Genomic DNA, 18,545 nt, shown 5'->3' with positions numbered 1-18,545 from the left:
AATGTTGGTACTATAAATATTTTAAATGCATTATGCACTGATTTAACAGTCATACAGTACACTAGGTAAAGATATGTGTTGGGCAGTAAGCATTTCTCTCCTGCAGTATAATAGAATGTGTTGCTGCAAATGGCTGTCTGGGCTGAGTTAAAAGTTAAAAGAGTCTGTCCATGCTGCAGTCATAATCCCTTTGTCAGAGGTTTACGTAGAGTATCAGAGTATATAGTAACCCCTTGGTAAAACTTTTCGTGGCTGTTCTCATTCTAGTAACAGTTACAGAACCAAAATGTGCTACAGAATTGGAACATATCGGCTTGTTTCGATCTCCTGAAGACAAAATACCAAAACCAAAACCCCACCTGAAATACGTCCAGCATTTAAAAAAAAAAGGATTTTTTTTTCTTCATGAACCACTTGGTTTTTTAATTTAAATTTTGCCTCTTTTTTTTTTTTTCACTTAGTCTTTCAATATTGCTGGCATCTAAAATAAAATTGAAGTTCGCTGCACAGAGCAGGCATCTTTTTTGTATGAGACTGTTTTAATGATTTTTTTTTTTTGCCTTTGCATCAAGATTTACACGGCAACAAGATTCACTAGACATATGAAGTGGTTATTATAAATAGTCAATATTATATAACATAATATCCCTTTAGTTTCTAGTAAAAGTTCCATCAGTCATATGGGAATTTGTAGTAGTAAAAATGACTACGTAGTCATAGTAGTAAAAATCGTAGTCATTATTTTTATTCATTTTTAGTTTGATTTTCTTTTACTTTAGCACATTTTAATGCAGCCAAGAGTTAAGGAATTTTGGGATTGTATTGTATTTACAGAAATGAATAAATACCCGGGGAAAAAAAACCTAAGTGAAATGACAATAATATGTGTATTACATAAATTTTTGCCTAAAACATGGTAACATACATTTTCTCTACCAGAAAGCTTGACAACTTAAAGCTTGCGTATAATAAAAAAACTTAAAATAACTTGGATAAATGCTGATTTATAAGAGAAGTGTATCTGGTCCTACTAGAATCTGAAAACTATTTGAAAAGGAGTAATAATAACAGTGAAAGTCTATAATGAGCCATTGTGTTGTTTATAAGATAGTTTATCATCAGGTTTTGCCCAAGAATTCTAGCTCACAAAATTTTGTGAAGATGTTATTTTTTAACATTCCTGCATAATAATCTTACTGAAATAAAAATTAAGCTTTTTGATAGATCTGAGATTTCAAGTGTACAGTACACGTTGAAACCTTTAGATGGAGACATACTTCAAATAAACACTTAATATTCAGTTCACAGTGCATTGTGTAAATACAAGAAAAAGCTAAAATAAATGAGAACCAAATATTGAAAGAAATACAGAGAAAGAGATATACTACTTGTACATGTAATGATAAAAATTACATACTCTTAACTACATTAACAACTGAATATTGACGACATATAAAGCTGACAATAGGAAAAAGGTCACATGTTCTTGTATAAATATCTGTATTTACTGCTGATGCATTTTCCTTAGAAATGTATTATACTGTAAATAAAAATTCTGTTATTAACATTACAGAACTTCATGTAATCAGCAGCATGCATCAAAAGACCTCTGATAGCTGTATTAAAGTCTCTTTTCCTATTAAGAATCATACTAAATCTCACAATATGAGCACTTTCCAGCATAAACTAACAAAATGCATTCTGTAAGAGAAAATAATTGTATTTGAGTGCCTATGTAAAAATGAGGAAGTATTTTAGCCGTAAAATACTAATGCTTTTCTTTTTTATCTGCTGTCATCCATACTGCAATATGTTCAACCTTACTGGCAAGCTTATCGCACTAATTATTATTACATCTAGTGGTTCAGTTATTTTGATGATTACTGCAGATGAATACCCCAAAGCCAAACTGTAATGGTATAAATCAGGATCAAATGTATTCCAAATATACTACACTCTTAAATAAGAATCTGTTAATTTGATTTTTATTTTCCTTATAAGTGTGATATAAAAAGGTGGGTATTTTAATTAGTATATATCTCCTGTAAAGTTTCTCCTTGGCAATTCCATGAAAGAAGCAGACTTCATGTTGTGAAAATGAGCACAGAACTGCTGCTGTAGTGGGCTTGTGAACAATGATTATATTTGCTTCCACGTAAAATACCTGGAAATTACCTGAGAGCCCAAGTGGTTTTATGCATCTTTCTTAATCCATACACGTTGCACAATTTTATATTACATTTACGCATAAACACTGAGTTGCATGACTCACAAATTTACAGTAAATTTTATGCCAGGACAATATGAATTATCATTAAATCCAAACAGTCCTGAACAATGCAATTCTGAACACATTCATTGCATATCTGAAGTGCATTTAATTTGGAACCAAATCTTGTCCTCTCTTTTGTTTTCTCATATGAATTTTAATACTTATATACTAAAATACAAATGTCTGTGGATATTTTTATGTCCTAACATATGTGGCATAAAAAGTGTTTTGTTTTTCATTTGAATCCACCTATATATCTTACATTAAGTAAGATAAAAGGAGATCTAGAGAAGTTCTAATGGGGGGGCATTGCTTCATGTTAAAATGTTAAGGTAACAGTCATCAGGGTTATCTGCAGAGGTAGTGCCTCTTTTTTTTTTTCTTTTCTTTATTTTACATCTTAGTGCTGAGCAGATACCTGGTATTATTAACGTGTAAAGACATTATAGTATCTCCTATGCAGGTGTTTCTGTTGGATCAGCCAAAAAATGTAGAACAAAGACAATGGAGTGACTTGTGGTTGGCACACTTTGTATGAGAAACATTGGGCTGATGCTAAGAGAGAAGGACCTTTCATTAAAAATGGTGTTAAGTTTCAGTGTGTCGCTTTTCCATTGATTCTTTAGATTCAGGAGGTATTTCTAAGTTCTCTACATTTGTGGGTTTTGATTCATCACACTTGTAAATAACTAGAGTGCAACCCTGTTTGCAGGTGTTGAGGTTAGAAGTCAAAATCAATTTTTTCTCAGAAATTCTATCTTGTTAGTCAGTAAATCTTTAGAATAAATTCCTTAGAATAAAGTTGTGTTTAATGTCAGCTTCCTCAGAAGACTGCATTCTACCCCACAGATGCAGAGGTTTTCTTCAGTGTGCAAATGTGGTGGCTGTGCTTCCGTCTGGGGACCTAGTGTAAGTTGTCTGCTGTGACTCCTCCAATCTGTTATTGATTATGAGTCATACAGTATTTTTGGCCTGTGTTTCTCAAAGAAGGTAGGAATGGATCAGGAATAATGGTAATACATAGGAATTAGACTACGCGCTGCTTCTGATTAATAAGCTTTTAATAGGGCTATTTTGCAGGGAAAGGATCTTACTTTGCAACATTTAAATATCTGGTTACTGTTTGGCTGTGAAGTAGCTTACGTGCCATATTTGAGGCCATCTATGTGTGTTTTTTAAAATGTCATCTGTATTCATATTACATTCAAGGGACAGTACCAAGAAACAGTTTCTTTCAAGACCTTCTACCAGTATGTGGCATATAAGTCTGTGACAAGTGATATTGCAGAAGGTCATGTCACTTTTAACTGGTTGCATTAGATCCTTTCTGATTTCCCCAGTGCTATTCCTTTGTTTGATTAATACTACTTGATTTCAAGCAAGGTATGAGAAGCATAATTTAGAGTGAATATTCTCAGGGCAATCTAAGATTTTTACCATAGAACTTTTATTCAAATAAATCTAACATTTTATTTTATCTTCATACGCTTTTTCTTGTCCACCCTCTCTCCCTCCTTCCCCATCTCCTCCCTCCCTCCATTATATCTCTTCCAGGTACAATGCCTGACACAGACGTCCAAATAACTACTGTGTTCATTTAAAACAGAGGGGCACATGTGCACTTTATTTGAATAGAATCGAAGCAGAATCAAGGCAGAAAAAATTCCATTGTGGTTTTTTTTCCTACTGCATTCCTACTATAATGTTGAAGTGAAATCTGTGTTCAGATCCACCGTGCTTCTCTTCAACAGCTTTGCTTTGTTCTGCAGAAGTAGACTGTACTTCAGTATATGTATATATATAGGTTTTATAAGGCTTCACGGTGTTTCTTCCTATATCATAAGACTATGAAGAATCTACTTACCTTGTTTTAATTTGTGGCAAAGTTCTGAAAACGCTTGTTTTGGTGGTTTAATGAATTGTATTACTGTGTCTGTATTGTCTGTACGTTCATGTGTGTCGGGTTTTTCTCTTTCTGCTCTTCCTTTTGAATTTCAAGACACATGAAAGCATGGGCTATAAATGTTTCATATACTTTAAAGAATTATTTGTTAATCTTGGGCATTGGCACACTTTCACTACATTTTATTTTACTACAATAACTGAATTCTGTTTTTCTTTCCAAACAATTCAGTACTCCAAATCTCAATGTAACTGATGATGTGATGTGACTAACCTAGTACAAGACCATAAACTGGTAGTGGCTTTTGAATTAAAAAATTGAATGGAGGAGCTGGAAATCTGGGATTAGTCTGATACTTCAAGTAATTTAAAGGACTTTTTATGCCCTTTGAACAAGTTAACATTTTGCCACCCTACAGAAGCTTGTAAAGTAGTTTGAGATCATTAGGTGTGGAAGAAAAAAAACAACTGAGTCTGAAGTAGTATTTTCCAGATAATTTGGAGTAGGTATTGTCATGGAAGGGATTTCTCCACTATCATTTGCAATAATTTTAGAGGTTTCCAAGTCAACTGGTTGTCCTATTGCTAACTTTAATGCCAATGTGAGATAGGCATTCAGCTATTCAACCCTGTCAGGACAAGGAATTTCTGGATGTACATCAAAGAGATGTTTAAGTGTTGAAAAGTAGGAGACTCAGTGAGTTTAGTCAGCTCCAGGTGTTAGCAAGTATGTGAGCCAACAGATCTGTTTTATACTTTGGGCTTTAGTCAACTACTGATGTAGGTAAGTGGGTTTTTTCCATGGGGCAAAATTGATTTAAGAGGGTTTCCATCTTGCTGCAGTCCTTAACAGTTTGTTTTCGTCCTCTCTTCTCAGTTCACCATTTTCTTGGTAGAGTTGGTGGAGTGTTCCTGGAGCTGCTTAGTAAACTGGGTCACTACATTAAAAGTTTGAGATGCGTTTTTTTGAAGAACTCAGCCCAGTGATGCAGTTTACGGCTCAGCTCTCCAAAGATTTGGAGCAGGCCAGGGAAGATGACAGTCAGCTACCAGGAGAGGGACAAGAAGGTGATGTAGGTGCATGGGAAACAGGAAATGCCTTTTTTTCACAGGGAGGTCAGTGAAGACAGGACTTCTCAGACACTTCCAAATTGAATGTGTAACATAGTGTACTGAGCTAAGCGGGAGCTGACATTCATTTCACAAATGTACTCTCAACATTTCCCTGTGACCAAAACTCTCTTGTCACTGTTTCTGATCCCCTTTTTTTGAGCAATGGAGCAGACCTGGCCTAAAAGGCCAACAAAGAACAGGAGGGAGAGTTCTGTATGGATAGTGGCTAGAGCACAGCCTGTATTCCTTCTTCAACCTGAGGGGACTCAGAAGTACACCTGCCTAGGTGGCATCGGGTCAGAGGCTACAAAAGCTTTGGTCAGTCGGGCTCCTCCTGCTAAAATTGTTGTTCTGGGCAGGAAGGAATTCAAAAGTAATTTCTTCATTGCTTGCATCATGCTTCCTTCTTGTGCTTTTGGGCATGCTCACTTTCTATGGTTGCTTTGTGTTTCTAGTTTTATCTTGAATTCTAAACTCCAGGACAGAGCAGGCAGTAGACAGAATTAGACGTTCCTTTCCCTCCAAAGTACTGTTGTCAGAGGTGTTTTGGAACAGAGTTCAAACAAGGAGGGGCAGCTGAAACTGGAAATGTTCTGAACTGTGCAATTGACTTGCATGTATGCACAGTGTTCTACTAGATGTGCATGTTACGTCAAACCGTGCGTTGTTAATGTTTTGCATGGGCCCATGTAACATGACTAACTGTGACCTTCCTGATGTTTGAGCTGAGACAGGAAACCAATACACACACTTCTGTTTTTCCATTCTTCTCTTACCTGAATTTTGCTCTAGGATAGTGTAAAAGTCCCTTAAGTTCTTGGACATGGATTTGGGAATATCCTTACAGCTGTGTTTGGAGGCTGATTATGAAATTATAATTTTAATGTGTTGTCTTAAATGACAAATACACTAAAATTGTTTGTAACTTCACCTATATCACGTAGTAAACTACCATTTTAGTTGGCAGCAAGTCTGTAAGATAGGCCAAGTTATTATTGTTTCATATCAGTGAGTTTTTCCTTCTCTTTTCCACTCTATGCGTATTTTATTATACGTAGTATACAATTTTTGCATTCATAATAGGACACTGGGCTAGATGAATCTTTGCTGACCTTTATTATGGCTCTTCTTGTATCCTAATATGTACTTAGATATAAATAAAGATCTGAAGATGCACATTATTTTCTGGTTATAAGGAGGTACAGCTTTTTTTCATTCCACCAACAGAGAATTTTCCTCTTAGGGTCATTGATCACAGTGTCATGAGAGAAGGATTTTTGACTTTTAAGTCTGAATCTGCCAGTGCTCATCTTTGGAAAGTCATTTAACCTCTGTAAAGTAGATTCAGTGGTTCATTTCATGCTCATGGTGTGATTAATAATTATAATATTTGTAGAATGAATTGAATGTGTGTGTGTATATTTCCCAGTGCTAGACTGAAGAACTTTATATGGAAAAATACACAGATGCAGATATGTGGCAGCTGCAGCTAGCAATGAATGTGCATAAAGTTAAATGCACAGATTGTATAAAATTATTATTAAGAAACACAGTGCTAATGCTGATAGAGCATATGGAATACATAATTGTTGAAGATTATAAGGAAATAAGCTACTATGAATTTATTCCCAGCTTTGTATTCTTCAAAAATCTCTTGGTGAATACTGTAAATTCTATTAAAAAGGTTGCACTTTTATGTAGGTAACAGTAAATTTGAAGTGAGCATATGTGTGTGCCGCGTAGGCACCAATGGAGCTGACAAAGGATTCCTTTAATTAAGGCAAGCATATACTGAATTTTGAACTACCTTTTAAATACTTAAATTGTCAAGCAAGCATTTTGTGCAGGAAGGATTTTCAGTATATAATTCCCTAATGTAGGTCAATTAAAGTTATAATGCTTTCCTAAATTTGAATCTCTAGATCAAGTGTTTTTTCCTGGTTGTACATTTTCCCTCTGCATTTATTTCAAGTGTTAATAAAGTTTTCATCTACAAAAGGCTTAGAATTGACAGAACAAAACTCTACCTTTTTAAATCATGACAACTACTACTGTTTCTGTCTGCAGGTAGTGGAGGACATGCTAGAGGACGAGGAAGAAGAGGATGACAGAGATGACAAGGTAATTATGTTTCCTAGCACTTGGGTATCTGGGGATGGGAGAATTTAGACGTGACACTGTTTTTACCGACAGTTAAAAAAGGAGTTGAAGTGTTTTAGTCCAGAAAATTGGACAGATCTGTTTATCATCCTAATAATGCTACAGTGTGTTGCAGGAAAGGATAGAGATCTATAAATCCTGCCTTTTTTTTTTTTTTTTTCCCCCCAGTCCAGAGCTGGGTCAAATATTTTTCTACCAGGAACAAAAATAATTCAGCATGTCTGGAACTTGATAGCTCTTGTGAAGATAACTGCAGCAACAACTGTTTTTGAAGGACAAAAATTCCTCCTGTCTTGAATATTACAAATAGGACTGCACTTCAGGTGAAAAATGATGTGGAAATAGCAACTCCATACGGGTTAAAGTTGGGATATTGACATCTAAAATTTTCAGATAATTACTTGGTGGGAGAACGGCTTAAATGTTTTGCACTCCATATGACATTTAAGTAATCACGATTCTCCTAGACATCCACTTGATTTGAAGTTTGCATTGTGGCCCTGCAAGGTGGGAAACTGTGGGGGATCATTCAGCTATTTGAGTGGATGTGGTTCAGTTTAAAGGCTGCTGATTGGGTTGAGGATTGCAACCACAGTGAATAACAGCTCATTTCCACATTTAGCCCGGCTATCAGACTGCTTGGATTGGTTGTCCCCCAGGGAGAGGGAAAAAACAGAGAAAAGAAATTAGAATGACCTTCCACCACTGAAGCAATGGCTAGCACTGGCAGGATGGCTTTCTGGTGAGACAAGTGCAGTGAAGACAGCCCCTTTGTTGATGGTATTTTCCTATCAGAAAGGTGGTATTTGTGGAAGAAAGGAAAAATATAGTTTTACAACAACTTTGTATTAAAATTCAGATTATTTTGACCTTCACGGATGTTCCCCCCACTTCTCTTCTAGTAAAGCAATTTTTTTTTTCTGAAAGGAGAAAAACAGTGTATTTATACTCTTGACCTTTTTTCTGGCTGAGATATACATTTATATGAAGAATATAACAATTCATATGCTGGCAGCAGCATTTGAAATGTCAGAAAATTCACCATGATTAGTTAATACCCTGAATGATTATTTTTCTGTTAGCTAACACCTAAAATATGAGAAATGATTTAAAAAAAGATTATTTTCCTTGTTCCATTGCCAGGTCAAACATTTTAAAATTGACAGAAAGCTATTATGTGAAATTCTTCTATACGCCACTTAAATTGTTAGCTACATAATTTCAGAATGAGCAAACATTGTAATAACAAAGACCTTCTTTTACAAAACACATATGCGACGGTTTTTAACACTAAATGATATGAACATCCACTTCTGGCAATAAAATACATGATTTATTGCAAGGGTCCATCATGTAGCTGTGAAGAGCTTGTATTTTATCTCAACATGCTGGCTTTGAATCATCATTTGTTTTCAGATAAACACTGATTTGCCATCCATTTGAGGCCATTTTCTCCTGTTTCTTTCTGCTTTATTATTAGAGCTGATGCAAATGTATGATACTAGTAGTGTGTGTATTCCTGGATATTTTAATCACTGTGGTTAGTTCAGAAAGAATACTGCTTGACTGCTTGTAGTTTAAGCCAGCCTATGTAGTTACTGCTTAGTGGGTTTTGGAAATTGCTAGACAAACTCCTTTAAAGGGGAAGATGAGGGCAGGGGTCAACCCTTCCTCCCCCCAATTCTCTGGTGATTAGCAAACGCCAGGCAAAACATACCTAATTAGAAATATCACTCTAGGTTTCAGTGTTGTGATCAAATATTCAGCTTTCTCAAATTGACACTAGAGTTCAAACATTCTTCTAGATCTAGTTACCAAGGTTGAATAAAAGTGAGTACTGACATTACTGTGTGTGTTCAGTGAGCCCTTTTATTGAATATTTAAGAGCTGTCTTTCTATACAGAAGGTGTTAAGGTTGATTTTTATAAATTCAAAGCTGTCTTCGTTATTGCAAATGTTTTGAGCTCTCAAGATTGAATATGCTGTTTGAATGGGAAAAAACCTTACACTTCTTAAAATAAGCATATGTGGACTACCACCTATATTCAGCATGTTTGCAGCGTGCATTATTTTACACTAGGGTTGTAAATTATAAGCACATGCTTATAATTGTTTGTCGTTCAAAGCTAGTAGTCTGTTTTTCCTTTCTAGTGCGCTGGACATACTCTCATACTGCTCTTCTTGTTACATATTTTTGGCTAAATGGAAGGGTGCACTTCTGTGTTATTTTAGTTCATGTACAGGTTTTCTTAAAGCTATGTGCAAAATGAAGTTTTGTGAGAAAACAAATGCAGATTTTGTAACACCAGCTGATAATGGCCTCTGGCTTTTATTATTTCTGTTGGTTTTTTTCATATGGCATAATAGAAGACTCAGGAAAATGGATCTTCTTATGCGAAGAAAGTTACAAGAATAATAAATGTGCCAAAACCTCACTTTAATTGAAACTGAAGCATAAGTTGCAAATATGTAAAATACATCCCAGCTGTTTGACCATGGCCAATGTCTTCGCTCCCAGATTACCACAAGGCAGCTATTAGTCCTGTAACCTTTGGACTTAACAGTAAATGGGACATTATGCAGAACAGGAGCACCTGTTTTCCATTTAATGAAGAATCCTTGCAGGAAACCTGTCCGTATGTTTCACTTAGAGATTGTTGTGGGATTATGAAGTGTCTTTCTTTAGAGCTGACTTGGATAGTAGTGACTTGCTCACAGTGAAAGGGTAACTCTAGTTGCCTGATGAGGTCAGCATGGGCTGATGTTGGTTATGTGTGATGGAGAGGCATTGCTCAACATCCCTAAACTGCAGAGTTACAGAAGTAATAAACTAAGGATGATGACTGCTCATATGTATGTAATTAGTTAATGTAATGCATTTTATTAATAATGGTGTGGAATACTGAAGGGAGTTTGACAAGGTGGATTTGCACTTACCGTGTTACTTAGTCTTATTCTAGTGTTCTGGATTTTACTAACTTCTTTCACCATCTGCTGCAGTTAAGGTAGGGTAGATAGGACTGTCAGTTTAAGGTCAGAGGATGTGTTTTTTTTACTGGAGAATCATAACTTTCATCTTCACTTGCAATATCAATAGTAAACTAAAATGGCAGGTATGCTTCTTGTATCAGTTACAAAGTGGTGCTTAGCAGTGGAACACTTTTTTCCTAATACTGCTTCTTTGTCATGTGGCCACTGATAGAATATTTAGGAATTGAAAGAGATGTAGTTTGTTTGGCTCGGGCATTTGTCTTTCATTTAATACTAGTTTTTCCAAGAAATAGTATTGCATTCTGCATTCTGTATGTTCTGTAATGCTTGCTAAACCTATGCCAACCCCAGATATACAGTTTAATCTGATTTCTCTCTCTTTCTTCTTCTTTTTTTTTCTTTTGGCTCCTTTCCAAACACTGGCTCATAGAGTATCTTAGCAAATAAGGGTCAGTTAAATTGCATTAAGTCAATAAGCTATCAGAAGGATTTTTACACAGTTATGTTATGATAACATAGTGGTCAATATACGTAATCTAGGTATCTAAGATTTTAGTTTGTCATTTCAGAAGTTCACATATGCTTTTCACATAGCTTTATTCTTTGAACAAGCTCCAGGTAAGATATCAGATAATCACAAAGAATTTAAGCTCAGCATTTTGTGGGAAGCCCTCAGCGTACCACAGAATCAGGCTAGTGGTAACTGTTACTATTGCAGACTTAAGTGGAGGAAGATGCACGGTATGAACACTATTTTATTTTGCCTTTTTATTAACAATATCAATATTTTATTAATAAAAAATATTCCAATCATTTGCACCTTTGGCTTCTCTCTCTCTAAGCTTTCATTCTTTGAAAAATTCTTTGCAGTTCTCAGTCAATGTTATTGTACTTCAAGATAAATAGAAGCTTTTGTAATAAATGATAGTTGAGTCAAATTAAAATATGTTTTAAAGCTTTTAATCATTGCTGCTGAGAGGTACTAACTTTGTTCTCAAGCCAAGACACGTTTATAACCTGTCTCAGAAGCACGCCCTGTATTTTTACTGAGAGTAGATCATGAAGAGGAGGAAGGATAGCACTGATGTAGCCTACATTTTTTATATTCCATAAAAGAGAAGATGGTGATCTATTATAGTGGCAGTTATTTCCTGTAAAATATGTGGTGGAAAAATGATATTGAGAAATAGAGTGAATGGAGTCAAACTTCTCAGTGCAGTTTTGTTTCAGCTCAGTTTAGTTATTCATGTAGAGATAGTGATAAGAGGAGTGTAGTTTTTATAAAAATTGTACTTAATAGGAGGATTGATGGTGTAGGCTGCTTCAGCCCATACTCTGGAATACCAGCTGATGCTGGTTTTGATCATTGGATCACGCCCAAGTCACAGCCGTGGAGTTACTTTTGCTTGGATATAGCTTGGATCATGTGGAGCCTTTACACAGCAACTTCCACAAAAAGCAGTTTCCTTCCTACCCTATACTAGGACACCATAAGGGTTTCGTCATCAATGTATGATGTACCTTTGAAAACAGGTAATTTGAACAGCCTTTGAGAGGTTTAATTTTAATGAGATCAGGTTTCCTTGTGCTCGTACAGTCCTGAAATACTATCAAAATTATTGAAGTAAACTAGGTATTAGTGAGATCAGAATCTGATATTTATATCTGAAGTTATGGTAGATGTTTAAGAATGTGACATAGTTTTGCCTTACATTTTCCTTCTACCCTTAATTTTATTTCTTAATGTAACTAAGCAGATTTAAATTCTTTGAGGCAAAGAAAAGGACTGTTTTCTCCTAGCTCCTCAAAAAGTAACTTTAAGGTGTAGTTAAAAACATCTGTATGGTCTTCTCTGTGACTTGGGAGAGAAATGATGAGTGTTAAAGGAAACAACCAAAACACTTTACTGCAGGGTTTTCTTGGAAACCTTCCTACGTGTGCAGATTGGTTTACTCCTTAGCTCCATGTGGCTTCAAAATGGTGAGAATGGACTATTCCTCATTTTCTAACAGAATTTCTTTAAACTGGTTTCACACAGAATCCTGAGATCTGAGTTCCATTTAAACTACTGTCATGAACCACTTGCAGCTCTAAGCAAGCCATGTAGTCACTGATACATGAGTATTTGGCAGCTGCCTGAATGTTTCTTCAGGTTTATTCACAGCTCCCTATTTTAACCTTCCAAAGAGGAGCCCCAAAGACCTGTTTTGGAGAGATGCCTTTTGAACTTTTTCTACAGCAAAGTGTAGAGCAATAAAGAACAAGTCTTCATCTAAGTCCCTGTTATAGGTTATAAATCCGAGAGAGAAATTTTTCTTTCCCTGCTTCCCTGTAAGAGAAACAGAGTTTGAATAGGGAAGGGGGAAGGGAATCAATTAGCCTTACAAAAGAAATGACTGGCCAGGCTGCATTCCATGCTAATGGCCCATCGAATGCTGGAGTGAGGGGGGGAGGGTTTGGGGATTTGGGGAACTGGTCTCCCGGACAGAGGACAGGTCAGACCGTGGAGTTCTCTTGCCAGGACGGAGACAGAGACTGTGTCCGGGCATTTCTGGAGGAAAAGCCTGGGAGCCAGTCTTTCTGGTTCTTTCGTCCTGGTGAGGCCTGACCACCGGCCTTGCACCACCACTGCCTCGTCACTCCAGCCGGGACCTCCTGGGTTTTTCTTTTTTATTGGAGAGGTCTGTGCTTGCTGGGAGAGAAAGGGAGAGCCTTGGAACACCATCATCTGGGAACAGTGAGTCCCGTAGGGGTGAACTGCTTTTCCTTCTGCCTTTCTCCCATTGGGGGAAGGGTCTCCGTTTTCCTTTCGTCTTCTCCCGTGATCCGAGCAGGCCCCCTCCCTGCGCCCCCTGCAGGCCACGATTAGGACTGCGCTAAAGGACAGAGAAGTATTCATCCAGACTTTTTTTTGTTGTTGTTTTTTCTAGGATTACTATCTAACTTTTTTGTGTTCTGTTACTGTTTTTACCAACATGCATATATCTTTTAATAAAGGGTTGTTATTTCTTCTATTTTTTCCACACTTCCTCAATTAAAGTCCCTTAATTTTGAATTTACAATTGCTGAGAGAGAAGTTTTGGTCTATCTCATAACTCATCCTCTTTAGCAAACATTCCAGTCTTATCAGACTGTGACAGTCCCACAGGAAGCAGAGATAGTAGTGGATAAGTGTAGTGGCTTGACCCTGGCTGGATGCCAGGCACCGACAAAAGCCACTCTATCACTCCCCTCCGCAACTTGACAGGGTAGAGAAAATACAACAAAGATTTCACGAGTTGAGATAAAGACAGGGAGAGATCACTCACCAATTACCATTGCAGGCGAAACAGACTCAAATTGTGGATATTAACTGAATTTATTACTAACAAAATCAGAGCAGGATAATGAGAAGTAAATCTTAAAAGCACCTTCCCGCTCACCCCTCCCTCCTTCCCAAACTCTGTGTCCTGCCCCTCAGTGGTGCCGGGAGACACAGAGTGGGTATTCAGTTCATCACACATTGTTCCTGCTGCTGCTCAGGGAGAGGAGTCCTTCCCCTTGTCCCTCATAGGGTCCCTCCCAGGGGGCCAGTCCTCCATGAACTTCTCCAGCTTCTCAACATGAGTCCATCTCAGGGGCAGCTGTTCTCCACAAACTGCTCCAACATGGGTCGTGCTTCCATGAGGTGCAGTCCTTCAGGCATAGCCTGTCACAAGGTGGGTCTCCCACAGGGTCACAAATCCTACCAGAAAAGATGCTCCAGCGTGGACTCCTCTCTCCATGGGTCTGGAGGTTTCTACCAGGACCCTACTCCTTCTTTCGGGCATCCAGCTACTCCAGCGCGGGTATCGTCCAAGGGCCTCAGGTGGATCTCTGCACCCCCATGGTCCTCCATGGGCTGCAGGAAGACAGCCTGCTTCACCATGATTTTCACCATGGACTGCGGGAGAATCTTTGCTCTGGCGCCCGGAGCACCTCCTTCCCCTCCTTCTCCACTGACCTTGGTGTCTGCATAGTTGTTCCTTTCACATATTCTCACTTCACTCTTCCCTGTAATTACATCTGTGCAATAACTTTTTTTTATTTCCTTCTTATATGTGTTATCACAGAGGCATTTACTATAATTTCAGATTGGCTTGACCATTGCTTTTAGCAGCTTCTCGCAGAAGCCACCCGTAGCAATGCCCGCTACCAAGACCTGGTCACGCTTACTAATACAGTAAGATACAACTTGTAGAAGAAAAGTGATGGTTGAGATATGCTAACATAAGTGCTACATTGCCCCAGTCCCCAGTGACTGCATGTGGTTGACAGTGTATTTGAATGAGAATGAAGGAGTGGCAGAGATGACGCTGTGAGAGAAGAGGATGATCATCAGTGTGGCTGTCTCAGCAATATGGATGGTGCATTGTGACCTGGGTTTTCATCTTAGATTTGATGCTGAGGCTCGCAGCACAGCACAGCTGAAAATCTACTTCTTAAGCTAGGTGTTTGACTTTCACTTCACTGATACGCTTGTAAGAAAAACTGCAATATCAACTACAAAAATTTGCCAGGATAGTTGATCAGACTTTTCTGTGCTTTATGGGGAAAGCACAGGAATATGGGAAAATAAACTGCAAGCTTTTGCAAACAATATGCATGTATTTTGTTTGCAGTGTGTAGAAAATTTTATATTGTTAATTTTATGTTGATGTTTGGGTGACTGGTGAAGTTGCTGGACAGATCATCTAGGGAAAATACAATCCTGACAAAATGAAAGAGGCACCCCTGTCCCAAAGAGTTGAAATACAAAGCTCCTCCTAGGGCAGTGTTAAAAAATTGGTGTTGTGTGGCGCCATCCAGAAGACATCATGGCATGGTAGAGGCAGAGTCTACCTCTACTCAGGTGTCATATACTGGCAGATTAAGAGGTAAGTTTGGCATAAATAAAGCTTGTGGACAAATACTGCACACAAGTACTTTGCTGTGCATTCTGCATTTATTGATAACTACTAAAAGTGCTCCAAATGTAGGGAGCTTGACCAGGTTGCTCCTGGCTGCACTCCTAAGTCAAGCACTGGAACCAAGTACCTGATAGAACAATGGGTTTTGTGTAGATTTATTGACTTTTCTATTGAGTTGCATGCCAAGACTACAGATGCCCACCCATGAGCCCTATGGGACCAGCTCTGAGTTGAGGAGGCTGCAGGAGCTAGAGCTGGAACAGGCAGGAAAAGTTGCACACGTATGACAAGGGGAGCTCAAGGCCAGCACTTGGGCAGGAAGTCCTTGTGAGGAAGGATGCTGAGACCTATGTCAGTAGAAGGCAACGAGGCAGGGATAGGCCACAAAGCCCCAGGTGGAGGTGTGCTGTGGTAACAGGCATGGATTTGGCATCCAATTAGGAATGTGTAGAGTTTACCTTAAATCTCCCATACATTAATTTCAGAGCAGTTGGCTTTGCCGTCTCAGTAGTTCTTTGAATGTAATCTTAGGTGTACAGTTTAGATAAACTTGAAAATTAGAATTTATGGCATATGGAAAAGCAATAACCAGTTGTTTTAGCACTCTGACTTGGTATTCAATGTGATTCAAGAAATGGGAAGGTCTCTGTGTTATTTTCGTGATCATCAAATGCATGTTTGACTGGTTTGGGAGCAGGTGAAGTAATATAGCTTAACGTACAGCTGGAGCCGTCTGATGGTGCGCTGTTTTTATTATTGTCTAACTGAGTAACTACACCAGGATATTAGGTTTGTTTGTCACAGTGCTTAGTGCCTGTGGTAGTTGAGCAAGTTACTTTTCCACTGAGTTGACCCCAAAGTCCCAGACTTTTTCAATCAAACTCCTCAGATTTCATACACTGTTAACTCCTTTCCTTTTGTAATGGGTTATATTAAAGAAAATGTGTCACCTTTTGCACCATGTAATACTAAATCAGATCAGAATTCATGCACAATTATGTCAGTGGAAATATAATATTACAGACCTGCTTATCTCAAGATAGCACATGGAAAAATAAACTTGCACAACTGACAGGTTTACTCGATTCTGCAGATAGTTATTTGTAATTAATTGAGCTGAGAAATGTATATGGATTATTTTAATACATCTCAAAAAATATGTAAGAAAAATTGCTAGTAAATATTTACCTATTGTTTCTTTCTTTTTCTTCTATTTCCTTTCTCTTTTTATATTTTCTGGGTGTGCTCAAGTGCTAAAGTAACTAAGTCCAGGATGGGAAAAAGAGATTTTATCTTACCAAACTTTTTGTTCTGGAGGCTAGCAACTTTAGAAAAGCAAAATGGACACCACTCCTTTATGTAATTTTATAGATATCTAATGCCACCTAGGTAACAGAGAGGTCTTAGAGAGAAGCATTCTTTTGAAAAAGTATTGCTTTCTGGTTTTCATTAACAGTGTGAAAAAGTCAGAGTGGCATTGCTAATCTGAAGCTTTCTTGCAATCAGAAATAGTAATTTAAGATGCAGCCGCTCAGCAGATCTGCTTTTTAGTATTTTGCACCAAAAAATGGTATGATTTCTCCTTCCCTCAGCGTATGAAACAACGATGTGTTGCTATGCCTCTAATTTATAGTATTAGCTGCAATTTAAGATTAGGTATGGAAAAGCTGTTTGTTGACCTTTAATTACTGTTTGATTAAAATTTTAAATACCAATAGGGAAAGAGTAGATAGAAGCTCTTTAGAATGCCTTCTTTGCTCCTGAGTAGGAGGCTAATTTGTAGCTGAATTATTGTTTTTTTAAATTTGGAGGGAACTTGAAATCGTGAGTATGTTCATGTGCACCAAAGCGTCTTGTGTATTTTCTGTACTCCCAGAATTGCTTTCCTTACCACTCTCAAAGAACAAATGCTGCCTGAATGTTCTAGATCAATACACAGCGTATAGTGAAGGTCAAGAAACTGTTTACTCAGCTATTTTTCTGAAGTTTAGTACACACTGCTCCATTTTGACAGAAGAATGGTTTACATAGTAATGGTTTTAGTTTCTGGATTGTCTGTTAAAAATTAAGACTTTATAGTCTGTTCAGGGAATATTTGAAGCTGCATTATCTAAGATTACATTATATAATGTTATAGACCAAGAGTCCATTTGTTGCTACGTATTTGTTTCATGCAGCTCTTACACTGTGTAATCGTTTTCACCCATCTACCTCAGAATATATAGATTCAGAAGAAAACGTGTTTTAACACTATGATATTTTTAGAAAGAAAAACTTTATGCTGAATTTTGATGTCTTAGTGCATAAATACAGAAATGTCATTACTCGAAAGTGCTGAAAATTGTTTTTTTCCCTGGTGAAATGTTGTCTGTTTATTGAGAACATTGGAGATTCTTTATTCTTGAGACTGTCTGCCTTTGAACGGAAGACACAACAGTTTGGTCTGGAGCTGTGTTTTCCTCTGATGCCAGTCAGACTTTTTGTGACTGCCATAGCACCAAAAAGGCCCAATCAAAAACCAGCAGATTGAAAAGCAGCACCTCACACTGTTGAAGCTCCGCAAAAGAATTTGGTGAGAAATCCCTTAGTAATGAAGTGGTTTGACAATGCTATCTTTGAATCTGTTCAAAGAACCAGATTCAAAAAACCTCTCCTTGGGAGCCTGCTGGGAGAGTAATATAGAGGAAGTTCAGCAAATTTTGTAATTCCAAATTAGTGTGATGAGGAGTTCAAGTGTCACTGCAGACAGAGTTTGTAGAAATACCATTTGCTCTTAAAAGCAGTTCAGCAAGCAAAAGTAGAACAATATACAAGATTTGATGAAGTATGTAGAACAAAACTAGACTTTTTTCCAGATTACCCAATCAGAGTAGTCATTAAACCCAGAGAGTGATTATTGTGAGGGTTGGAGGAATTAGTTTTCATAGTCTGAATAAAGGAAAACATTCAGAAAAACTAGTATTACCTTTTAAAAAGGCTAAAAATAAAATAAAAGAATCTGCAGTCAGTGGGATCTTACCCCATATTCTTATTTCAATATTCCTTAAAATTTTGAGTAAGGTAATTTACAAGGATGATGCCTTGTAATGACTTCCAGGGAGTCAAAAAGTATATATTTCATTAAGGGTGAAACTCAATAGCAGACATATTGCTACAATCATGCTCGAAGTAATATTCTG

General features: G+C 37.4%; 1 protein-coding gene across 8 annotated transcripts in view; it reads left to right on the top strand.

Moving 5' to 3' along the window:
• MCTP1 (multiple C2 and transmembrane domain containing 1) overlaps positions 1-18,545 on the top strand; it is a 179,974-nt gene that overhangs the window by 130,335 nt on the left and 31,094 nt on the right. For 3 of the 8 annotated variants that reach the window (XM_039384826.1, XM_039384827.1, XM_039384829.1), the window contains 2 exons: positions 3,122-3,181; positions 7,355-7,408. In XM_039384826.1, the coding sequence (XP_039240760.1) occupies positions 3,122-3,181; positions 7,355-7,408 (114 nt within the window). Of the gene's footprint in view, positions 1-3,121; positions 3,182-7,354; positions 7,409-7,615; positions 7,790-18,545 lie in introns of those variants that run through there. The other 5 variants (XM_027728986.2, XM_027728985.2, XM_039384828.1 and 2 more) reach the window with 4 other exon arrangements.

The sequence above is a fragment of the Pipra filicauda genome, unplaced genomic scaffold, assembly GCF_003945595.2.
Source record: "Pipra filicauda isolate LSUMZ 115617 unplaced genomic scaffold, ASM394559v2 scaffold37_size4185640_pilon, whole genome shotgun sequence".
NCBI lineage: Eukaryota > Metazoa > Chordata > Aves > Passeriformes > Pipridae > Pipra > Pipra filicauda.
The sequence above is the reverse complement of the archived record's forward strand: the minus strand, read 5'-3'. Positions and strand labels throughout refer to the sequence as shown.